General features: G+C 32.5%; 1 protein-coding gene across 1 annotated transcript; it reads right to left on the minus strand.

The window, feature by feature from the left end:
* Window positions 1–315: 315 nt before the first annotated feature.
* LOC119604513 lies at window positions 316–27,190 on the minus strand. Its single transcript, XM_037957192.1, has 3 exons — window positions 27,159–27,190; window positions 25,959–27,094; window positions 316–512 (listed from the first exon to the last, which is right to left on the minus strand). Exons 2-3 carry the CDS (start codon window positions 27,025–27,027, stop codon window positions 316–318), a joined length of 1,266 nt encoding a protein of 421 aa, XP_037813120.1. The 5' UTR covers window positions 27,028–27,094; window positions 27,159–27,190.
* Window positions 27,191–27,449: the final 259 nt, after the last annotated feature.

Raw genomic sequence — 27,449 nt, forward strand, 5'->3', positions numbered from 1 at the left:
TTGTCACTAACATATTTTCCTTAAAATCAATTTTAGCTCCTAATGGTTTCAATAAATTGCAACCTAAAATACCGTCAAATTCACTAAAAATTTCAGTCTCTAACATTTCTATTTTAGAATTAAAGCGATTGAATTCTTTAAAAAGTGGTATAGTTATTTTGGAGTCAGTTATAGTTTTTGAACAAATTGTATTCAGAATAATTGGGCGTTCAAGTTCAGTTCTAAATGAACTGTGAAACAAACCTTTTCTAATTAACGTCGTCCCTGATCCTGTGTCTATTAACAATTTTATTGGGGTAGTTCTCGTTTTAACTATTATGCAGGGAAGAGATCTTCGGCCAATAATTGAAAATTTGATGTTTGAATATTATCAACATCCATTGACTGACTACTAATATTCGTTTGCTGAGATGTACGTGTATTTAAATTACGACTAAAAAATCCTGAATTATCTTGTCTATTTTGACTATTGTTCGTAAAAGTATTGTGTCTCATTTCTTGTTGATTTTGATCTAAATTAGGTGAAATATTGTTGTGATTTTGATGATTAGTAGAGTTTCGCCCATTGAAATTAGATTTTCGATTAAATTGATAATTTTGATTAGAATTTTGTATATTTTCACCATAATTTGTACGATAAAAAGATTGTGAATTTTCAAAAGAACGAGAATTGTTTCCAGAAAATGATTTATTAGGATTGTTATTAGAAAATTTTGATGAAAAAGTTTGTAAATTATTATATTTTTTAAAGAAATATTCTGTTTCTATCAAAATTTCTTTTGCCTTTAATAAAGAATGAGGATTTCTTGCATCAAGAACTAATTTTGGTTCACTGGGTAACTTACTAATAAAAATTTTCAAAACCATTCTTTCATTGTTACTACAACTAAACCATTGTTGTGTTTCTATGTCAATGCTACTTTTCAAGTTTAGTTTTGTTAACAATTTTAAAAGATAATCATAAAAATCGCTAATGCTACTCCTCAATTCTGCTGTTTTAATCTTATTAATAATACTTTCAATACTGTCAGAAATATTAAAATTAATTCTTAAAATAATTTTTACCTCCTCCCAATTAGTCGGATTGTTGTTTTTTATTAACGTGTTGTTTGCATTTCCAATAATTTTGTTTCGGATTCTCAAATCAAACAAAGTCAATAAAGCTGCATCAACATGTTGACGGACTTCATCAACATGTTTAATAAACATTTGGAGTTCCTCCGCTTTTCCCTCGAATTGAGGAACACCATCGAGAAGTTGGAATACGTTGAGTGACATCTTGTTTTTTTTCTCTCCAGTTATAGCGATGACAAATATTTTGTTCGGTTGCTGCTGCTTATAGTTGTTGTTGTTGCTGATTCTTATGTAATTGTTGTTATCCCTCCTTCTTGTAAATCTAAGCACTTGGAATCTGTTCCACTCTCTTCTGTTTTCTATAGTAATCGCACTACTCTCCAGTTGTTGTTTTATTGTTGTTTGCAATTTTTCTATGTTGTATATTTGTTTATTCTCCTTTTGCATATGATTAGGTTCCGTACTAAATTTGACCTTCAAATTTCTTTATTTTTGTCGATTTAAAATTTTATACTAATATAGTTGTTGTAATTTTTGTAAATAGTTGTTGTTTTTGTTCTAGTTGTTGATTTGTATGACTTTAAATTTTTGTTATATTAATATGTATTGTTGTTGTAATATTTTATTAAAAGTATTTATTTTTGTTCAAACCTCTTTTTCTTATTATGTTAACCTTGAACATTTCAACATTTTAAGAGTTTTGTAGTTTTTATGTTGTTGTAATAAGGGTTTTGTATAGTTTTTGTTTTTGTAGTCGAACCAACAATTAAATAGAACTTTACATATTATTAAAATAAAGTTAAGGTCTTATTATCACACAATTAATTTCTCAAAAATGTTTTTGTTTTTATTGTGATGATTTAAAATTGTTGTATATTAACAATTAAAAGTTAATATTTTATTTTCACAACACAATATTGAAAAAAAACGTCTTTCGTTTAAAATTTGTATATGAAGAAATTTTGTTTAAACACTTTTTGTTTCTTTTAAACAACTTAACTTTAGTTAAGAATTTATATATTTTTGTTTTTTTTTACACTTTAAGTGGATTTTAACACTTTTTATTTCGCATAAAATACTATTTTAATTTCTTTAATAATTTTTTTACTAAAGAATTAGTCCGTAAAACCGACTGCGCCAGTAAAGTTAATTAAAAAACGACTTTTGAGTTTATCCGTGTGATTTATTTATTTACTTAAAATTTGATGTCTTCTTTTCAAAGGCCAAAACAAAGAATAAATAAGAAATGAAACTGCTGTCAAAAGTACCTAAGTCTACTGTCATCCGGTACCTAACTCTAAGAATGTATTAGTAGAATTCTCAAGTCAACATAGTTGCAAAAAATCGTATTGAAAAATATTGAAAAAAAAATATTACATTTCAATTTATACTTTGAAAGGTTTCTTGAGATATTTTCCACATATTTTATCTACAAACATTTTATAAACACGTCTATTTGTTTTTTAATCTATAATATTGGAAAAATAAATTATTTATTTGAAATATATTTTTTTTGTTTACCATACGAAAATTTACAACATTGTTTTTTTTAGTTTTAATTTCAACCAACAAAAATTCAATGTCAAAAAATAAAAAATATTTTTTTTTCGTTTGTAGAAAATATATTATTTTCGGGCTATTAAATGTGTTTAAATTGTGCAAAAAAATTATAAAATATAATGTTAAGTGATAAAAAATATTTCAAAGTGCTATTATCCTCAAATTTTCGCGAAAAAGTTTTGAAGTTTGGAGAGAGAATAACATTTTTACATATGTGTTGGATTTACACAGCACTCGTCTGTGAGAAGAGCGTAATGTTATTGTTGTAAAAAAATGACAGCGTTTCACTTCTTGTTTATTCTTTGGGCCAAAATATGATTAATTTAAATTTTACAATGACATAATTTCAATGCTTAAAGTAACGGTTAACAAGTTTAAAGTAAGTGTAAGAAATAACGATAATATTAAGAATGACATAAAAGAATAAATATTTGATAATTACATCTTAAAATAAAATATTTGATAATAGTATATTAAAAGAAAATAGTTGATAATTGTATTTTAAAGAAGAATAAAATGAAGTAAATGATGAATGTTATGATAATAAGGAATATTTGGAATATTAAGGGTATTCATGTAGGAATATTACATGACTCTATGGACCGATCCGAAAAAATATCCGTAGAATTTATATTTACAAAATACACATTTATGTTCAATTTTATCCCGATAACATTTATGGTCAATGTGCATTTAAGTAATTTTCGGAATTGGTCCTTATATGGGAGTTGTGACCAATTATCGACCGATAAGGAAAAAAATTCGTATAATATGCCAAAAAAATCAAGTCGAACTTTACTACAATAGATTTATTAATTAATGAAATATGTGCGTTTAGGTGATTTTCGGAAGTGGACTTTATATGTATAGGAGCTATGACCTCACACAAAACATATTTGTGTCGAATTTCATCAAGATATCCTTATTTGATAATGAAATATGTGCATTTAAGTGATTTTTTTGGAGTGAGCCTTATATAGAAGCTATTAGCATATCCGGAAAAAATTTGGTAGAATGATTTATATGCTTACAAAACATATTCAAGTCGTACTTTATCCCGATAGCTTTATTATTTAAAGAAATATATGCGTTTAACTGATTTTCGTAAGTGGACCCTCTATGGGAGCCTATCCGGAAAAAATTTAGTTGAGTGACTCATATAAAGACAAAACATATTTGTGTCGAATTTTATCAATATAACTCTATTTGACAATTAAATATGTGCGCTTAAGTGATTTTCGGAAGTGGACTTATATGGGTGCTATGGTCAATAATGGACCGATCCGGGAAAAAAAGTGGTAGAATGATTTATATGTATACAAAATATATTCAAGTCGAATTTTATCCTTATAGTTTTTGAATTTAATGAAATATATGCGTTTAAGTGATTTTCGGAAGTCGACTTTACATGGGAGCTATGACCAATTATGAGCCTATTCGGAAGAAATTTCGTAGAGTGACTCATATAGAAACATATTTGTGTCCAATTTTATCAAGATTACTTTATTTGACAATGAAATATGTGCTTTTAAGTGATTTTCGGAAAAGGGCCTTATATGGGAGCTATGACCAATAATGGACCGATCCGTAAAAAAATTGGTAGAATGATTTGAATATATACAAAACATATTCTTGTCGAATTTTATACCAATAGCTTTAGAATTCAATGAAATATATGCGTTTAAGTGATTTTCGGAAGTGGACCTTATATGGGAGCTATGACCAATTATGGGCCTATCCGAAAAAAAATTTGGAAGAGTAATTCATATTTAGACAAAATATATTTATGTCGAATTTTATCACGATAGCTTTATTTGACAATGAAATATGTGTTTTTAAGTGATTTTCGGAAGTGGGCCTTATATGGGAGCTATGACCTATAATGGACCGATCCGTAAAAAAATTTGTAGAATGATTTGTATGTATACAAAACATATTTGTGTCGAATTTTATCCCGATAGCTTTATAATTCAATGAAATATATGCGCTTAAGTGATTTTCGGAAGTGGACTTTATATGGGACCCATGACCAATTATGGGCCTATCCTGAAAAAATTTCGTAGAATGATTCATTTTTAGACTAAACTTATTTGTGTCGAATTTTATCAAGAAAGCTTTATTTGACAATGAAATATGAGCTTTTAAATGATTTTCGGAAGTGGGCCTTATATGGGAGCTATGACCAATTATGGACTGATTCGGAAAAAAATTCGTAGATTGATTTATACATATACAAAATATATTCATGTTAAATTTTATCTTGATAGCTTTATTTATCAGTGAAATATGCGCGTTTAAGTGATTTTCGGAAGAGGACCTTATATGGGAGCTATGACCAATTGTGGACCGATACTAATCTACGTTGATAGTATGATTTTTGTTGATATTTTATGTATATGTGCGAAATTTTGAGTTGATACCGATATATTTGAGGAAGTTATTAAATCCATTTCCGGAAATATGTACCTTTGTATGGGGGCTACGGGAAATTTTGGATCGATTGTTTTGATTTTCAACATAATTGGTCCCTGGGTAAAAAAAATAATGTGTAACAAAATTCATCGAATTATCTTTTGTAGTTTCTGAGAAAACGACTTAAGAATTACGAAAAAACGTAATTTTTTTCGAGGTAGTCTGAAATTTTTACTCATAACTTTTAACGTTGTGAACCGATTTTGCTGATTGAATATTTTTCGGTGAATTTGGTTTATTTCTTTCACTTAGTTTTAACGTGAGCGTGTTTTAGGCAGACAGACGGACATAGCTAAATCGACTCAGAATTTCATAAGGATCAAGAATATATATACTTTGTTGGGTCTCAGGTGAATATTTCTAGGTGTTACACACGGAATGACAAACTTATACCCTCTATCACCACTGATGGTGGTGGAGGGTATAAAAACTAGAATATGAAAGTTGGTTTCAAGCATTGAAAAATTAATTCAATCAATTATAAATTTGTAAACATAGGTTTTAAACAACGTGATAATTAAGACAAATAAAAAATTATATAAATAACAAGTTAGAGTGCTATATTCGGCTTTGCCGAATCTTAAATACCCTCCACCATAAACAGGTTATATAAATCATCAAATTTTAACGATGGATTTAAATTTACCATATTTTCATTACGCCTTAAAATATACCAAGTAAAACTGAACTAACACTTAACAGACTGTTACATAATGTACTAAATTTAATAAATGTTAAACTATGATAAATGTTGTGTATCTGTGTGAAAATGGAAATAAAGATGTATTACAAAACATTTTATATAATTTTGTTTGAAAAACGTGTGATCCGTTTTTATGAAATTCTCCATTGTTTATCCTAGTACCAAAATCTATGTATATTTAGGACAAAATCATTGGTCTAAAAAATTAACAAGAAATAGTGAAAAACGATTGTTAACCTCAGCCTTATGTAAATGCACTTACCCTGTAAAAAAGAACTTCCAAAGAAGCGAAATAGAAGTAGAATTTACTCTATGGAAGTACTAAAAAAGATCTGCAGAAGTGATGATCTTAAAACAGACTTGTTATAGGATGCCAATTTCACTACTTTTGAAGTCATTCTCAATAAGTAATTTTTATGTTATTTTTCGGAAGTTATATGGAATTGAAGTTGTAGTATTATAGAATATTATTAATTTGATATAAATAATATTAACGTTAATAAGAGAAATAGACACATTTAACATAAAAGCCTAAAAATAATATTTTTTAACCCATTAAAATGTAAGATAAAAAAATACGATTATTTTCGCTTCTTCGAAAGTCATTTAGCATCACTTTTTGCTGGGTATTCATTATTTTCCAAATTGAAGGAAGTGCGATTTCTGATTTGCCCATGTATGGAAAAAATACTTTAAAGAATTTGATTCTCTAAATTTAAACACTACTTATTCAAACGTACATAGCTAAATCGACTCAAAATTTCATAAGGACCCACAATATTCATATGTCTATACCTGGTTGTGTCTGAGATTAATATTTCTCAGTGTTACACTCAGAATAACAAACATGCTCCAGTGATGGTGGTGGAGGTTATACTAATCGAATTTTGAAAAGATACAGGAGACTTCCTTTCAGAAATCAAATTTTTTGAAGAGGAATTACAAAAGTACTTATAAATTTTGCGACAATTAATATTGTTCTTAAAAAATTTAAATATTTTTAATAAAAAGACTGAGTTGACCTAAATTCGAACCACTTATGCTCCACTTCTCATTCCACTGTTATACCCAAAACACCACTGCTTTACTTGTGTGTACAAAAAACAGTTGCTGAATACCTTTTGTCAACATTAATCTTGCTGAATTGCGTAAAAAATTAAACAGTTACGTTTTCTCAATGTGCGCATTTTTTTTTTGATCGCACGTTAGCAGTGAAAATCGTACTTTTATGTAAAAACCACCAGTTAACAAAAAAAAAAAAAAAAAAACAAGTGTAATGAATGCTGCTGTGGTCAGGACATAGAACAGGCATCTACAGGGTATAGGTTCAAACCCAGTGTGCTTGTATAGTTTTTTGTAAAATAAAACAACTTTTGTAACCCCCTTTTTAAACCTATTTTATGGTCGGTATATAAAACTATGGTTCGATTTTCCACATAGTTGATCCTTGTATATCAAGCCATATATCTTCAAAAATTCTTTAGTTTACCTGCAGTAGTTTTTGTCAAAATACAAACAACCAGTTGAAAAAGCAAGATTTTTTTTAGAGGTTTTCTGAAATTTTTACTCATATCTCTGAACCTATTGAACTGATTTTCAATACCAAACTGTACTGGCTAATAATTAATGTTTTGGGTGAATTTCCATCGTTTTAACGTGAGCGTGTTTTACACGGACAGACAGACGGACGGGCAGACGGACATAGCTAAATCGACTCAGAATTTCATAAGGATCAAGAATATACTTTGTTGGGTCTCTTGGTGTTACGGAATGACAAAGTAATACATACATACATACCCTCTATCACCACTGATGGTGGTGGAGGGTATAAAAATAAGAATGACTTGACCAAGATTCAAACCACTGACGTTCCACCACACATTAAACTGATCTACCCATAACACCACTGCCTTATCTGGCCTTTCAATAACTTATGTTTTCCATGCATATAAAAATGCTATTTGCTTTTCTTTGTGTACAAAAAAAACACTGATCTTGCTGAATTGCATAAAAAAATTAAACAGTTGCATTTTCTCAATATCCGCACTTTTTTAATCGCGCGTATTTGTTCATATCTTTGAACTTATTGGACCGATATGGCTGATTTTCAATACCAAACTGTACCGGATAATAATGAATGTTTTGGTGAATTTCGTGAATTTTCATTTCTTCGTTTTAACGTGAGCATGTTTTAACGTGTTTACCAGACAGACGGACGGATATAGCTAAATCGACTTAGATTTTTATAAGGATCAAGAATATATATGCTTTGTTGGGTCTCAGATGAATATATCTTGTTGTTACACACGGAATTACAAAGTTATATATACCCTCTATCACCACTGATGGTGGTGGAGGGTATAAAAATTAAAGAAAAAGCGAAACATGTTAATTAAAAATAAACTACCGATAATTTTTTTCTGTGTACCGATAATTTTTTTCTGTTTATAATAGATAAAAAGACAAAGCTAATTTCTTTACAAAAACACAAGAAATCCGCCCACTTTTTCACCTAATTAGTAGTAATATCTAGTTTACAAGATATTTTCGTTGAAAGTTGCTAAAATTAAATTTTTTATTTAAGTGATTTGCAGTGTGTGTTAGAAAATATAGGATACCAAAGTTATAGTTTTTGAACAAAACCTTAAAAATGTAAACTTTGAACCTCGACAGCTAGACAGTAATGAATTTGGAATTTTTTGAGAACCTTAAATTTCGTATTTATCCAAAGAATGTGCGTACAGAATTTCATAAATATTGGAGAGGGTAAGTTATGAAACCAATTCGAAATTTGTTTCGACTTGATTTGGAGTCGATTGGTATACTTTAAGGTGTAGGACCAATTTTTGTCCGTTACAAACATCAACACAAACGCATAATACGTGGGGATGGTATTATGCGTTTGTGTTGGTGGTGGTGTAGGGTATAATGAAAGCACATCTTGTTTTTAAAACAATAACAGAAAATGCTCTTAGGATATATAACATAATTCGCAAAATATCAATTTCAAAATCTATGGCGTATTTGGATAGTCTTCACGCTAATTTACCCGATACATTTTATCTATTTAAAAATATTGTAGTTTTGATTCCCGTCTAGGATAAAAATTGTCGCGACTAATCCAAATTAATTCAGTAGACACAAATACTATTTTTAACTTATACATTTTTACTTCATACATATAATAAAACATATTTCGGAACACTCATTCAAAGAATTAGATACATTCATACATACGTACATGCAAACTTGTATACAATTTATACTGGCACCAACATAACCACCACTATGGGGCTAAGTACTTTTAGACTTGTCTACAGATATTAGAATCATTTTACAAAAAAGTATATGTAGAAAATTAAAAAATAACAACAATTGAAGGCAATATTACTCGTAGCAACCAATGAACCAACCCCCAAGTTTTTATACATTAAGTGGCTGACAAACCTATTTTGTTTTTGTGTGATTTTATATATTTACCCTACACTGATATACATAATATTGTGTTTTAGAACAGATACAGGACAGAGTCCATGAATATGGTTTAGATCCCAAATTTTTAAAAAGAAATCATAAAATGGTTTGTATTAAAAAACTTCAATTAAGTAGTAGTATTAAAAAATTTCGAAAAAGGTCAATATCTTCCGAATTCAGATAAATAAAATTCTAAATTCTATTCGAAATGTTGTCCAACATTTCTACTTATTTTGCAATAGCGATTTAGGATAAGATGTTCATACTCGTAGTATCTATGTAAATTCATGCATGTGTGAGGTGTCAGATGGTCGGCGTTGTTCTTATATGTAGTATATTCCCTTACTCTTTTAATAATTTTGGAGTTTTTTTTTATATTATTGTTGTTGTTTTAGTCATTCTGTTGAGTAATAAAGTGTTATGGGTTTGTTATTTTAGCCATAATGTGATTTTATTTATACAGAATAATTTAGAATAATCGCAATAAAGTAAAAAATTAAAAAGGATTTATATTTTTTAGGTCAATTCCAAACTTTGCTTATAAATGTCTTATTAAGCTTTTTATGCATGGAATTATTTATTTAATTTTGTTGATTGAAATCACCAACAAAAAAGACTTAATAATCTTACTTTGCATTTTGTATATGGGGAATTTCGTGTCAAGTGACCCAACTTTAAAAATCGATGTCTTCCGGATAATATTTACTAAAGTACTATGAGATAGTAGGCCGGACACAAATTTTCAGCTCTATCGATCAAGAACTGCCGGAGTCAGAGGGGGTCAAAGTTGGACATTTTGGTCATACAGGGTTTTATTCAAATTAGTGTAACTTTTCACATATTGGTCCCGAAAATTTGTGTCTGACCTACTATCCAATAGTACTAACTTTAATGCAAATGTCGTCAAAATCGATTTTTTGAGTTGGGTCAATTGACATGAAATTCCTCATATGTATCTTCTGTCTGCTAAATTAATCAATTTTCTTTACAAACATGATATTTTAAAGATTTTCATATACAAAATTATTAAATTTATGTAATCCCGTAATCCCGGAATATGGGCATTTTCATGAGAAGGTCTACCAAGACTGAACAAATAAAAAACCTTCTAACTTTCGCATTTTTTAAGATAATTTAACAAATTAAAATGGAGACACCACATAGAGGATAGGATCAACAAGGAACATCGGTGCTGGGCGATATGTAGGAGAACTATAGGCATGAAATGGGGTTTTAGTCATACTATGACTAATTGGCTTTATAAATGTGTAATTAGACCAATAAATATGGTGCCCACAGCGCTTAATATATTTACCGATAGCCAGAAGGCAATTAGGGCGATATCAGGCGATAGAACTATATTTAAGAAAATATTGGATTGTAAGAAAGCTTTAACTGAATACTCTCCCAGAGGTAAGGTTCACATCATATGGGTACCAGCCCACTCCGGAGTAGTCGGTAACGAAAGGGCGAATGTAATAGCTTTAAAAGGTAGGGAGCTCGAGGCAGTTAACCTGACAAACGCGAATCCATTCAACGCAACAAAAGCTGAACTAAAATATGGGTGAGAGAATCCCATAAGGCTTCTTGGAATAATGAAACAGTGGGTAGAACCACGAAGATCCTACCCTGGGACCCTGATGAGAGCAGGACGAAAAATCTCCTCAAAATGAGCAAGTCTGAAGTTAGTATGATGGTACGTATTCTGAGTGGACACACGGGTTTACGAGCACATCTATGCAAAATTGGAAGTGCGGATTCAGACGAAAGTAGAGCATGTGGAGAGGACAGTGAAACTCTGGAGCACTTTCTTTGCGACTGCCAGGCATTCGTCGAAGTTAGATCCAAGTATCTTGGAAGTGATGTTATTCCGGAAATAACTTTCCTGACTAACACTGATTGGAAGATTCTTGAGAATTACGTTCAGGAAACTGAGTTTATGACCACTGAAAAATAATTCACTCAGTTCCCTTTTTTTCATGATAAGGAGCGCACAACAGGCTCGATAGTGGCCTAGGTGTATTTCTTCGGATTTTATGTAATATACATCCTCCTATCAACCTACCTACCTAACTAAATTTGTTATATCGGTCCATTATTTCACTTAGGTCCCATACTAACGGACCCGTAAATAACGGTTTTGAGCTAGTAATTTCGTTAAATATACTAGTATTTCTAAAAAATCGGCACATATATCAATTATATGACTGTCAACCGTACTGGCGATTTTTGTAATCATTGGGCCTCATTTGACTCTAGCCCCCATACAATGTAACTTTTCAGCAAAATACATAAAAGTCCATAACTCGCATATAAACAATAGTATTGTGTTCAAATTAATTACAAGCAAGTTTTATATTATATTTTATGAGTTTCGGTCCATATTTAAACCTAGATGCCAGGCAAGTTCTTGCAAGTTCCCCAAGCCCCCATTGGAAGTCAGTCCGTTCTTCTATAAATGTTCACATGAATGTCAAAGTTCTTTATGTAAAATTTTCAGATTCTAACTCTAATAGTTTCCCAGATATATGAATTTTTCGGCGTCATGAAATATCTCCCCAAAACAAAAATGAAATAACTCCCTAAAAATTTGTTCAGAAAGCAAAAACAACGAAATTTGGGAATTAAATTCGTTTTTTGGGGCATTATTTCACATTTAAAATGGGCAGTTATTTCATTATGAAATAATTCCTCAAAATTCAAAAATGAAATAAATCCCTAAAAATATTTTTGGGGAGTTATTTCACTATATTACATATTACTTTATCACACGAAATAAAAAATATATGTCTGATAGCCGGCCTTCGGCCGGGCGCAAGGATATGGTATGTCCAACAACGGCTTCGCTTAATAAATATTTCCTAAATAGCAGGCCTACGGCAGTACGCAAGGATTTACCACTCTATAATATGACCAACACTGGCTTCGCTTAGTAAAGATTTCCTAAATAGCCGGCCTAAAGCCGAACACTCTTGATACAGGGAGAGTGTACTCTTAGCGAAGTCGGTGTCCAATGTACCCCAGAGGATAAAACCCTTGCACCCGGCCGAAGACCGTCTATCAGACATATATTTTTTATTTCGTGTAACAAAAGTAATATAAAGAAATAACTCCCCAAAAATATTTTTAGGGATTTATTTCATTTTTGAATTTTGAGGAATTATTTCATAATGAAATAACTCCCCATTTAAAATGTGAAATAATGCCCCAAAAAACGAATTAAATCCCCAAATTTCGTGGTTTTTGCTTTCTGACCAAATTTTTAGGGAGTTATTTCATTTTTGTTCTGGGGAGTTATTTCATGACGCCTATTTATAAATGTGAACTTATTTCATTTTAAAATTAGGGATTTGTTTCATGTGAAATAAATCCCCAGAAATGGGATGTTATTTAATTTTAAGTTAGTAATTTATTTCATTTCGTTGGGGCTTTTTTTCATTTTTAAAATGGGGAATTATTTCATAATGAAACAAGTCCCCCAATTTGAGAACTTATTTTTGTTTTGGGAAGTTATTTCGTGGGGAGTTATTTCATGACGCCGAATTTTTCTATTTAATTTATATGGGGCTCCAAGCCCCTCCAGATGAAAGTCCGCCCTTTTTATCCAAAATGTTCTGATGAATAATAAAGTTATTCGTGCAAAATTTGAATAATCTAGTTCTATTAGTTCCACAGATAAACGAAATTTTATACTTATACTCTAAATGTTCAGATGAATGTTAAAGTCCTTCAATTAAAATTTGAAGATTCTAGCTCTAATAGTTTCTCAGATATACGAATTTTTATATTTAATTCATATGGGGCACCAAGCCCCCCTAGGTGAAAGTCCGCTCCTTTTCCTCCATAATGTTCAGATAAATATTAAAATTCTTCGTGCAAAATTTGAAGAATTTAGTTCTATTAGTTTTCCTGATAAACGATTTTTTTGTATTTAATTAGGCGTCATGAAATAACTCCCCAAAACAAAAATGAAATAACTATCTAAAAATTTGTTCAGAAAGCAACAACAACGAAATTTAGGGATTTAATTCGTTTTTTGGGGCATTATTTCACATTTAAAATGGGGAGTTATTTCATTATGAAATAATTCCTCAAAATTCAAAAATGAAATAAATCCCTAAAAATATTTTTGGGGAATTATTTCATTATATTACATTTGTCACACGAAATAAATAATATATATCTCATAGCCGGCCTTCGGCCGGGCGCAAGGATTTCATCCTCTGGGTTACATTGGACACCGGCTTCGCTAAGAATACATTCTCCTTGTATCAAAAGTGTTCGTCCTTAGGCTGGCTATTTAGGAAATCTTTATTAAGCGAAGCCGGTGTTGGTCATATTATAGAGTGGTAAATCCTTGCGTACGGCCGTAGGCCGGCTATTTAGGAAATATTTATTAAGCGAAGCCGTTGTTGGACATACCATAGAGTAGAAAGTCCTTGCGCCCGGCCGCAGGCCGGCTATTGAAGGAATCTTTATTAAGCGATTAAACTGAAATGTATTAAACTTTGAAGCCCCACTCGAAAGTATGAGCGACCTACTTTTTCTAGAAATGTCCGACTTGTTTCATAATTTGTTATTTTTAAATGGGAACTTATTTCATTTTAAAATTAGGGATTTGTTTCATACGAAATAAATCCCCCAAAATGGGATGTTATTTTATTTTAATTTAGGAAGTTATTTCATTTCGTTGGGGCTTTTTTTCATTTTTAAATTGGGGAATTATTTCATAATGAAATAAGTCCCCAAATTTAAAGAGTTATTTCATTTTTGTTTTGGGGAGTTATTTCATGACGCCATTTAATTAATATGGGAAGTGGCTCCTACAAAATTTGAGGACTCTAACATTTATATTATTTTCAATATACGGATTTAATATTTTCCAAATATGGGGATGGCTCCTTGCCCACTTGAAACTTTTAAATAGAAAGTAGCCTATAACCTATTCCAGACATACAGGAATACGCTGTGAAAATTTCAAAAAAATAGAAATTTCAGAAAAATAGAATAGTATTAGGGTTGTCAATTATTCGTGTTTAAAATTATTCGAATAAAAATGTACTATATTTTTTCATTCGAGTAGTCGATTAAATTTTAAAAATTATTCGACTATTCGAACGAATAAAAGTTTTTATTCGAATAATTTAATGAAATATAAATAAATTTTCCCAAACACCTTCAAAATCTTAAGATACGGTAAAAAAACGGGTTTAGTACATTAATACACTTATAAATCAGTAACTTTGTTGAATCTCAACCTATTTTAAATTTCTCAACGATCAGGAAGGTCCGATGATTGTTTATAGCCTTCCAATGTGTCCAGTATACATATATGACGTGTCCTATAACCGCGTTTGGCCAGTTTACCTAAAGTTATGAGCCGTTCGGAAGTCCACAAGTTGGAATACTAGTCCACATTTTAAAATGTGAACTAGTATTCCAATGTAAATATTTGTAACAATGGAAATATTGAAAGAAATGATTTCATCGAAACTTTTTAATCACAAAATTTTTCGATAGAACTGTTTCCAGAATTAATGGCGATATTATTAGTTGCAATGTCGCAGTTCCAGAATCTGGTTGTTTACTTCCGATCTAAAAATTTCAAACAAATTTATTGAATAAGCATGTTTAATTCCGTATTAAAATCGTCCCATAATAAGTGGATTTGGTACGTTTGCGTATTAAGGTAAAAACATTATTTATGCAGTTAAAAAATACCAAAATATAAAGCTATTTTAGAAAAATTCTAGCGGAGCCATATAAAAATTCCTCTTTTTGGGATAAAGTAAGAATCGAAAAACTCTAAAACTAGTTATTATAAACATTTTGTTCTGTATTAAAATCGACCGAACGATTGATCATCGCACAGCCTAAACGGCTGAACCTAGAAACATGATATTTTGACTCTAAATGTATTTTTGGTCATGTAGATCCACTATGAACTGTATTTTGGTACTTTTTGAACCTTATGTACCTTTTTAACCAGTGGACATAGAAATAAAATTAATATCACATTCGAAAAATTACGAATATAAGTTTGGTACTTTTGTAAAATTCGGACATTTAATGAGAAAAATCTTACTTATTTTTGGTACTTTTTTGTAAAACATTGTTTTCTATTTATTGGTTTGTACATAGTTAGTTTGGATGGAGGATGTCTATATATCAAATCCGAAGATACACACCTACTCCTTTACCAGTGCCTCAGGAGTGAATTGAACCCACGACCTCCGGTCTACAAGAGTAGAACTTAAACCACTACCCTCCCGATTAAAAGAATATATGTGTATATGTCGGAACTTTTTGGATTTGTTCTTTAACTGATACTTTTTAAATGTTATGTTTTATTGAACATATAAAAATAAAATTTAACATGCAGAGTCCTAAATGAATGATAATCTGTAAGAAGTATATTTTTTTATTATTCAACGAACTTTCTATAATATTGAACTAAAATTAAGCACGAAGTGAATGAGAATCTAAAAAAGGAAACTTTTTATTACTTTTTTATCGTTGATTAACTGATAATTTTGAGCCTAGAAACTAAAAATCAAGAACGTAGGGTCCTGATTAAAAAAATCTGTATGAGAGACCTTTTTGGTTGGTTTGGTTGTTCAATTGGTACTTTCTTCAATTTTCGATAAAATTGAACCTATAGATTCTATAGGTATAGTATAGAAACATAAACTAAAACACACATCGTTCTTATTGAATTATCTATCTATATATATAAAAATGAATGTATGTATGTATGTATGTATGTATGTATGTATGTATGTATGTAGTATGTATGTATGTATGTATGTATGTATGTATGTATGTATGTATGTATGTATGTATGTATGTATGTATGTATGTATGTATGTATGTATGTATGTATGTATGTATGTATGTATGTATGTATGTATGTATGTATGTATGTATGTATGTATGTATGTATGTATGTATGTATGTATGTATGTATGTATGTTTGTACTTTATAGACAGCTAAACGGCTGAACCGATTTCCTTGAAATTTTCAGAGTGTCTTCAGCTATGTCCGGAAGGAACTATAGGCTACCTTTTGTTTTGGAATTTCAAGTAGGCTAGGTGCCACGCCCACCTACAAAATAAGTATTAAAAGTAGCATATCTCAAAAATTGCAACAGCTAGAGATCTCAAATTGTGTATGAACAACTTTGACATTCATATGAACACATGTTGACAAAATGGGCAGCATAGCTACAGTGGGCGTGGCACCTCCCATATAAAGAAAATCTTAAATTAGTACATCTGAGAAAATATAACAGCTAGAGTCCTCAAATTTTTTCGGAGCCACTGTAGTATCGACATGAATATTTAGGACGGATTACCAATAGGGGGCGTGGTATCTCCCATAGGAATTAAATTCCAAAATTCGTTTATCTGGAAAACTATTGGAGTTATAATCTTAAAATTTTGCACGAAGACCTTTAACATCCATATGAATATTTGCGAGAAAAATGGGCGGACTTTCATAAGTAGGGCTTGGCACCTCCCATATGAATCTACCTATCTTCTATATATATAAAAACTAGCTAAAACCCGGCGTGCTTTGCTACTCCTGTCGATATAAAATAAAAAATTTTCAAAATATATTGATATGCATTTTTAGTTTATAAACATTTTATTAATATTTGTATGTCACTATCCAAAACCATAAAGTAATAAGACAAAGAAAGTTTGATGTTTAAAGTATTTTATTAATTAATGATATTTATGTACATACATATATTTTTTCTTACAAGGAGGATTTTATTTCATTGATGCGCCATTAATTTTAGCTGAAGTTCGATCACAAAAAATATTGCCTTAGCCATTGCTTCATCAGGTATTGCATACAATTTTAGATGGAGGCAGAACTGCGCATTCTGCACTCAAATTACCGAAAACACAATTTTCTGAAGATTATGCATGTAATGTTAAGAAAAATCTTCAATGGGTAAATTCCTGCAAACATATAAAATAATAGTATGGAATAAATGCACCATGGCCCACAAAAAATCCTTAGAAGCTCTTGATCGCACTTTAAATGACATGAGAAGTAATTCTTATTTATTTGGAGGTGCATTAATTCTTTTAGCGGGTGGTTTTCGCCAGACACTTCCTGTGATGTCTGGTTCAACACCGGCTGATGAACTCAATGCTTGCCAGAAATCATCATATCTCTGGCAACATGTTCACACGTTAAAATTAACAACAAAAATGCGTGTACAGTGCAAAATGATGATTCAACTTCAGGTTTTGCTGGATTTAGGAAATGGAAAAATGCCAATTGAGCCAACCACAAATTGTGTAAAGTTTCCCTCTAACTTTTGCAGGATCACACAATCAAAGATTGAGTTAATAAATTGTGTTTTTCCAAATCTTCAACATAATTTCAAAAATAGGCAGTGGTTATGTGAGCGTGCTTTACTGGCATCCAAAAACATTGATGTTAATTGTATCAATAATATTATTTTGTCAATGTAATTTAAAAACATATAAATCCATCGATACTGTTACAAATAATGATGATGTGTCAATTATCCTGTAGAATTTTTGAATACACTTGATTTACCAGGCTTTCCACCCCACGAATTGAAGTTGAAAATTGGCGTTCCAATTATTTTATTGCGAAATATTGATCCACCACGTCTTTGTAATGGTACTCGATTAACAGTTAAGAAATTAATGAACAACTTAATCAAAGCAACGATTATAACTGGCCAATATAAAGGAACGGATGTATTACTACCTCGGATCCCAATAACAAAATCGGAAATGCCATTCGACTTTAAACGGTTGCAATTTCCTATACGTTTGGCATTCGCGATTCCACTATTGAAATCACTTAAATGCGCATATTTCATTGATAAATAAAGCTATCGAGATAGAATTCGACATGAGCATATTCTGTGTATAGATAAATCATTCTGCTAAAATGTTTTGCAATTGATCCGTTATCAGTCGTAGCTCCCATATAAGGCCAACAACATCGTTTAAAAAGACCATATCCGAAAATCACTTAAAATAAAATTTTTCCGACCTAATCAAAATAATTTCCATGTATGCATAAAGAAATTACTAAATGATAGTACCCTCACTATGGAAACAAAACCTATGCCGAGTTATCTAAAAACTAGATAGTTATATGGGTTTTAATAAAATGTTGCGTGCTGGTGGAGGGTATTTAAGATTCAGCATAGCCGAATATAGCACTCTAACTTGTTATTTTTTTTTTTTTTTTTTTTTTTTTTTGAAAAAAATAAACATTTATTTTAACTCCTTATGGGAGGTATAATAAATTGTTGAACGATTTCAAAATTGAACAATATTTGTGCTAATTTTTTTATGGACATGCGTTTTAAGGATTTTCGGATGGGATCTATGTCCAATTATGGATCGATTCAGATTGAAACTATGAATTCTATTGGCATAAAACTTTAATTTGTAAAAATTTGTAAAGATATTGACATTCTAAAGGAAGTCTCGGGGGAGTTTTCCAGTTTTTTCCTACCGAGCGCGTCCCCGGGTGGCGGATAGGGGGTGGTGATGGACCATCTGTCCTCTCCCAGCTTTAATTTCACTTAAGCTGAGGGAGGGCAGATTGTCCACCACTGTAGTGTGCTCTTGCATTACACACCGCTGTACAAAACATCAACACACACACGTACTTACATACACGCCTCACACTGCAAAACATAAACAAAAATCGATCAAGCTGCACTTGAATGAAATGTGACGAATGCTTAAAGGGATCATATTGGTGTTTGAGTGACATTGATAAAGTCACTCAATTCCCCAATTTGAATTCTTCAAGTTGCGACTATCGAAATTACAATAAGTACATGTATGGAATAGGATTAAGTAAGATAGAATGTAAATTAGAATAAGTTAGAATAGTATAGAACATATGTAAATTTTATATAAAAAGAGCCCCTTGGCCACAAATAAAGCAGATTGAAACTAAGACTCAAATCGGCAGCTACATTGCCTTGAATTTTATTTCATAAATCTCCTTTTGCCCTTATCAAGGTAAGATCGGCAAAAGTGTTAGCGTAACCAACGGCAAACACTGCCGGTTACAAAACTAAATCCTATTTTTTTTTTTCACTTATATAAAAACATTTTTTACCACTACATAGCGATCCTGCAAACTTGATCCTGCCAATCTCGATCCTGCAAACTTGATCCTGCCAATCTCGATCCTGCAAACTTGGTCCTGCCAATACTGATTCTTCCATCCTTTCTTTAGATGGAAGAATATGAACCTACAGGAATAAAAGAAGACATTCCAAAATACGTCCCGGCCAAATTAGGACCTAAAAAATTAACTATAGAAGAATACAAAAGAAGGCAAGGAAGATTAAATGAGGAAAAACTAACAGCGATCCCAAAAATAGATACGAAAATAAAAAAAAGAGGTGGACGACTAGTTAAATTAAGAAGAAAACTCGCGGAGAATATAAGAATTGTAAAAGACGAGCAAAACCCAATCCAATGGGAAAGAGCTCAAGAAATCTGGGTGGAAATAGAAGGTGACACTGAGAATACAGTTGCACTGAAAATTGAATTTAATAATTTATGTAAAACAATAATAGAATTTTTGAACAAGGCCCAAATGCAAGAAGATAAGGAATTCATCATGGCGGCATTTAGTTTGGAAACAACTTCCAAAACTCTCCCATTATTCTCAGGAAATTTCAACGAACTAGAATGTTTTATGGTGACAGGTGACCTCATATATAAGACCTTATCAGAAATAGCTAAAAAGGATTTCCTCCAGTACGTTTTTCATGCTAAACTAACTTCAAATGTTAGAACGGCTATTGGTGTTGTTGCTGTGCCTGATACTTTTGACGCGTTGAAGAATGCATTACAGCAAAGATACAGAAATAACAAGACAATTCCACAACTACAGGATAGGTTAAACAATTTGTACCAAAGAAATTTAACAGTAAATAACTATAGGGACAGATTAACTGATATAACAGATAACCTTAATAAATTGGGAATAGAAGAATTGGGGAATAATGCCACAGAGCCGGAGAAAAATGTTATAATTACCCTGAATAATAAACTAGCCCTTGAATCATTTAAAAGAGGTATAAATGACAATTTAAAAACAGCAATTTTTGCTGCACGTCCCAAAAATCTTCAAGAAGCAACAGAACTTGCTCTTGAATTAGAAAATGAGCAAAAAGCAAACCCAAGCTCTATTATGCATTTTGAAAGAGGTTATAGGCAAACCAATAACTTTAGACCGAATAGACAAAATTTTAATAATAACAATTATAGGTCTAATAGTAATAATAATTATAAACCAATTAACAACAATTATAGACAGAATAACAACAATTGCAGACCAAATAACAACAATTTCAGACAAAACAATAATTTCAGGACAAGTAACAATAACGCTGGAAACAACAGTTTTAGGTCAAATAATAACAGTAACACAAATGTTAGGAACAACAATTTTAACAACAGAAATAATAGTTATACACATAGGAATAATAATAATAGCACTAACAGAGACAGAAGATATATACGTACAATAAACGACACGAGAAACATAGAAGGCTCGGAATACGAGAATATTCCGGAAAGCCAAAATTAAGGATTTTTAAATTAACTGAAAATAATACAAATTTCATTACCGTCACATACAAAATAAAACATTAACATTTCTTGTCGATACAGGTGCCGACATATCCCTATGCCGTATGAACAAATATTTCGAAAATGAAGAATATTTTCCAGAAGAAAGATGTAAATTAACAGGTATCACAAATCAGGAAATCAATTCAATAGGAACTATTGACCTTAATCTAAATTTAACAAACATAGAATGTAAACATACATTTCAACTAGTAGATACAGATTTTCCAATTGAAACAGATGGTATTATTGGGCGAGACTTTTTAAAGAAATATTTTTGTAAAATTGATTATGAAACATTTACATTAACTTTGTTTGTAAACAATACAACAATAATTTTGCCTATGCAAACAAAAACATATAGTGAATTAACAATAACAATACCACCAAGAACAGAAATTATACAACCAGTAAACTCCAGACTGACCCACTTAAAAATTATGACATATTAAATTACAATAACATAAACAATGACGAGCGTTTTAACAAAATACTAAATACACTTAACATAAACAATAGTGACGAACATGCAAAAAAACAATTAATAGAAATTTTTAGAAAATATCAAAATGTATTTCATTTAGATGATGAAAGTTTAACAGTAAATAATTTTTATAAACAGAATATCACAACTTCTGATAATACACCAGTGTATATAAAAAATTATAGACTTCCACATTCACATACACAAATAATAAATGAACAAGTACGGAAGATGCTTAACGAGGATATAATAGAACCATCAGTTAGTCCATATAATGCTCCACTCCTTTTGGTACCGAAAAAGAATACTGAGGACAAAAAGAAATGGAGACTTGTAGTGGACTTTAGAAAGTTGAATGATAGAATTGTCAATGATAAATTTCCACTAACTAGATTAGAAGATGTTTTGGACAAACTAGGAAGAGCAAAATGGTTTTCGACACTCGATATGACTAGTTCATTTCACCAAATTGAGCTTGAAAAGGATTCAAGACCACTTACAGCATTTTCCACTCCTCATGGTCATTTTCAGTTTAAACGACTCTCATTCGGCTTGAAAGTATCACAGTTTTCAGAGAATGCTTACAATAGAAAAAGAATACTGAGGATAAAAAGAAATGGAGACTTGTAGTGGACTTTAGAAAGTTGAATGATAGAATTGTCAATGATAAATTTCCACTAACTAGATTAGAAGATGTTTTGGACAAACTAGGAAGAGCAAAATGGTTTTCGACACTCGATATGACTAGTTCATTTCACCAAATTGAGCTTGAAAAGGATTCAAGACCACTTACAGCATTTTCCACTCCTCATGGTCATTTTCAGTTTAAACGACTCTCATTCGGCTTGAAAGTATCACAGTTTTCAGAGAATGCTTACAATAGCATTGTCTGGATTGGATTCTGAAGCTTTTCTGTACGTAGACGATATAATAGTATATGGTTGCAGCTTAAATCATCACAACCAAAATCTTGTCAAGGTTCTTGACAGACTTCAGAGATATAATCTGAAACTAAACCCACAAAAATGTTGTTTTTTGAGACCAGAGGTGGTTTATTTGGGTCGTCTTATTACTAAAGACGGTGTAAGAACAGATCCATCTAAATACGAAATAGTCAAAAATTACCCTATACCCAAAAATACAAACGAAGTCAGAAGATTTGTTGCATTTTGTAACTATTATAGAAAATTCATACCAAATTTTGCAGATATTGCAAAACAATTAAATTCTTTATTAAAGAAATCAGTTAAATTCGAATGGACCAATGAATGTCAAAGTGCTTTTGACACATTAAAAGAAAAATTAACTAATCCACCAATATTACAATACCCAGATTTTAACAGACCTTTCATACTTACCACAGATGCTTCAAATTCCGCACTAGGAGCAGTTCTATCACAAATAGACATTGGACAAGACCTACCAATTTCATACGCTAGTAAATCTTTACAAAAACACGACATTAATAAACCTATAATAGAAAAAGAACTTTTAGCAATCCATTGGGGTATAAATTTCTTTAAACCTTATTTATATGGTAGACAATTTATAGTAGTAACGGACCACCGACCATTAATTTCACTATTTTCACATAAGAATCCATCATCAAAAATGACTAGAATTAGACTAGATCTGTGTGACTATGATTTTTCAATTGTCTATAAAAAGGGCAAAATGAATACGAATGCAGACGCACTTTCCAGAATAGAAATTAACTCTGATGTACTTAAACAAATGATACCACAGGAATATGACGAAAAACAAAAAAAATTTAGTAACAACAAGAGGCATGAAGAATAAAGAAAATGAGGCAAAGAAAGAATTAGATAAGGGAAATGATATTAATGAAGAACATGGATTTAATGAATTAGAAAATACACGTGTAGAAGAAAATAAACTGGAAAAATGCACATCTCAGAAGCTTGATCAACTTCACATGTGGGAATGCACCTCCATTAATGACGTCAAAAATATAAAGAAATTGCAATTTAATAATGTAGAGAATATAGAGAATTTGAATATATATATATAGAAAATAATATTGTGCACATAGGTCGTGATGATAATTCAACGAAACCCGTTTCGAATATGAAGAAATCTCGAACCCAAAATATTGAAAGGTTAGGTTAGGTTTTTCAGACTGCTTACTAACACGAGTAAGTCTATACTTGGGTCCTATTCGGTCCCTTTGTAACGTCTGTAAAGAGAAAAGATAAGGGAAAACATTTGGAAGGGGAGGAGTAGTACTAAAGAAAGTAGTGAAGAAACAGATATAGAAAGTAGAATGATGAGTATAGAATAGCGAAGAAGTTAAGACTCTATTACCAGAAAAATCATAGTGTGTATTTAGTTACACACCCACTTCGACAATTTCAAGAATGCTAGTATACACTCAGGTTGAATAGCTGACAGATCAGATAGATCAGAAAAGTGAGACGAACCCAGCGCCTGATGACGGAGCGATTCCAGGGCCGGGCAGTTACACAGAAAATGAGTAATAGTTTCCTCTTCTTCTTCATTTTGACAGCTCCTACAAAAGTCATTATATGGAATACCAATACGTCTAGCGTGGTTTCCAAACTTTGAATGACCTGTAAGAACTGATAACAAAGCACTCAGATATATTCTGTTTAGCCCTAAAATGTAGGATGTTTTATGAGAATCCATACGAGGCCACAGTAACCTAGCGATCGAGCAAGTGTGCTCCTGAGACCATCGCTCCTGAGCTGAATTGAAGCAGTAATCAAGTATTTGCTTCTTGATGACCGCTAAGGGGACACCACAGAACTGGTCAATATCCAGTATGGTCATCCTCGTGCCGGCTTTTGCCAGAATGTCAGCAGTATTATTGCCAATTGTTTCCCCGTGTCCTTTGACCCAAATAAGGGTAATTCTTGAATATCTCGCCATCTTGGACAAGTTTTGATGTAGAATACACACCTATCAGGGATTTGATAGCGGCTTGACTGTCAGTATAAATTCTGATATCTCTGTTGGATATCCGATAGTACCTAAGCCAATTAGAAGCCCTTTTTATAGCTGAGATTTCAGCCTGCAAAATAGTACATTCGTCGTTGAGTCGGAAAGAGATTTTCGTCCCGAATTCTTCAATGAATATGCCCCCGCCGACACCTTTAGTTGTTTTTGAGCCATCTGTATATACATTATAGCTTCCAACACTTTCAGGTGCTAATTCATTATAATCGCAGATTAAACTAAACCGGAAGTTCCTCGATATGCACGGTTCCGGAATATGGTAGTCAATAGCTTGATGTAGGTTTGGTACAAGATCTACAATCTTTGCATGACCTCTGGAACCGTAGTTCCATCTATTCGTAATACTTAGTCTGGCTGCAGTATTCATTGCCAGTTGTTTAGCAAGAAGATCCACAGGCAGCCAGTTCAGCATGGCAAACAACGCTTTACTGGGCGTAGTCCTAAGTACACCTGTTATGAGAAGAGCAGATTGTCTCATAACTTTAGTAAGAATGTTTCTGTTAGATATTCTGTCAAGTGCATGCCACCAGACAATTACACCATACATCATTATCGGTTTAATCACCGCCTCATATAGCCAATTCACATTTCCTGGGTTGATACCCCAATGCAGGCCAATAGCCTTTCTACAAACGTATAACGCCGTAATGGCTTTGGAAGATCTGGAGATGATATTCAAGCTCCAAGACAATTTTCTGTCGAGAATAACACCTAAGTATTTTGCGCTATCCGACAGTGTGAGAACCTCACCGTTGAGGCGTGGAAGGGAGAATTGAGGAATTTTGTATTTATTTGTGAACAATACTAGTTCCGTTTTTCCTGGGTTTACGATGAGATCGCATTTAACACTCCATGAGCTTATTATCTTCAACGCTTCTTCCAATCTCTGAGACAGAGTCTCAAGATGCGTACCAGTTACCGCTACTGCAACATCGTCAGCGTAGGCAACCGTCTTAAAACCTAGTGAGTCAAGTTTGACCAATAGTTCATTTATTGCCATATTGCAAAGAATAGGGGACAACACCCCTCCTTGAGGAGTGCCCCGGATGGCTTTTTTACAGATTGTTGTATCACCCAGTGAAGATACAATAGTCCGTTCAGATAGCAAGTTCTTTACAAAACTCACAATGGATCGTTCCACACCCATCTGTGAGAGGGATTGACAGATAGGTGAGGATCTGACGTTATTAAAAGCGCCCTCAATATCGAGAAAGGCAACCAGAGTGAAGTTTCCATAGCTCATGTACTTTTCAATGTACCCAACCAGGGAATGTAAAGCCGTCTCAACAGATTTACCTTTCATGTATGCATGTTGAGAGTTTGAGAGTGGAGATTTGTCAATAGATATCCTGACATTGATATCAATTATCCTCTCCAGAGTTTTAAGCAAGAATGACGCCAGACTGATGGGTCTGAAGTCTTTTGCCTTGGTGTGAGATGTCTTTCCCCCTTTTGGGATAAAGATCACGTTACACCTGGTCCACTGTACAGGTATGTAGGACCAGTATAAACAGGCCTTATAAATATTACTTAGCCAGGGAATGATACGATCTAAATTATTTTGTAGATCCGCTGGAATAATGCCATCAGGGCCCGGAGATTTATAGGTGTCAAAACTCCTTATTGCCCAGCGAATGATGTCATCATCTATCATAACATCTTCAGCAGTATTATCTAGTTCAATACCGTGCTGATTATCTGCAATTGATTCACCAGTTGGGATACAACCAGGAAAGTGAGTATTCAAGAGAAGCTCAAGTGTCTCTTGACTACCTGCAGTCCAATTTCCGTCCGCTTTTTGTATATAGCTTGGGACGGAAGGAGATTTAGACAGGATCTTACGAAGACGACTCGTATCTGACGAATTTTCTATAGAACTACAGAATTTTCTCCAGGAGCTACGTTTCGCACTTCGTACCTGATTTTTAAATTCATTAACTTTTGACTTATAAAGAGACCAGTTACCAGATCTCTTTGCCTCGTTAAATAATTTACGACATAACCTTCGAGTTTTCGCAATTTCGGGATCCCACCAAGGGGGTTTGCCCTTAAGCATACCATTTGATAATCTACAAGCCCTTTTTGTGGCTACACTAATAGAGCTTGAGATCCAGTTAACGGCTAAATCAATGTCACTTCTACTTTCTATCGTCGGAGCAGTAGGAAGAATATCAGTCAAGGTCGCTTTATGTACCTCCCAGTTCGTCTTTCTCCTATTGAGAAATGGTTTTATAATCTTTGCCTGAACCACTATTTCGAATTCTATATAGCAGTGATCAGAGAAGGAGCATTCTTTTGAGACCTTCCAACCCTGAACTAGGTCAATATGGTTTGCATTCACAACCGTTATATCCAGTACCTCGTTTCTATTTGCAACTATGAAAGTGGGTTCTGAACCTCTATTTACTACTACTAGGTTATTATCTAATAGAAAATCTAAAAGAGACTCACCTCTTGAGTTAATGTCTGAGCTTCCCCAGACCGTGTGGTGCGCATTTGCATCTGCACCCATGAGAAGCGGAATGTGTCGCCTATCTGCCTCACACACAATTTCCCTCACCAGGCGATTTGGTGGCTGGTCGCCATGGTCGTGTGCCATATAGCTACTTAGAAGCCAGATGTTTGAGTTACCAGACTCCCAAGCAGCCGCAACAGTATCTTCGTCGCTGTAATCAGACAGGATAAAGATGTTTAAATGGCTCTTAGCCAGAATACAGGATCTTATATTACCTGAACAGTTAGCATGAAGAAGCTTATAGCCTCTAAACGAGAGTCCACGAACTTTACCATGGTGGGTCCACGGTTCCTGGACCAGGATTAGCTCCTCCCCTCTTTCAGCTAAACGGAGGAGGAGGGCAGCAGATGCTGCTTTGGAGTGGTGAAGGTTAATCTGCAATACCTTCACCATCTCCTAAGTCAGGATCGTAGACGACGGTTACGTCGACATCTTCCGGATCAGTATCCGAAAGGGTGTCGTCGTCCTCCGCCACTTTCAGATCGCCGAGGAGTTCTCCCAATTGA

This window comes from Lucilia sericata, unplaced genomic scaffold, assembly GCF_015586225.1.
Source record: "Lucilia sericata isolate MDLA Ls3-8-SP2 unplaced genomic scaffold, ASM1558622v1 Contig000400F_arrow, whole genome shotgun sequence".
Classification (NCBI taxonomy): domain Eukaryota; kingdom Metazoa; phylum Arthropoda; class Insecta; order Diptera; family Calliphoridae; genus Lucilia; species Lucilia sericata.

Coding starts and splice junctions, on each gene's coding strand:
- LOC119604513 (XM_037957192.1), bottom strand. CDS start 27,027: ATGGCACACGACCATGGCGACCAGCCACCAAATCGCCTGGTGAGGGAA. Junction 513..25,958: donor TCGTATCATTCCCTGGCTAA/GTAATATTTATA, acceptor CACCTAATTTAG/ATCAAAATCAACAAGAAATG.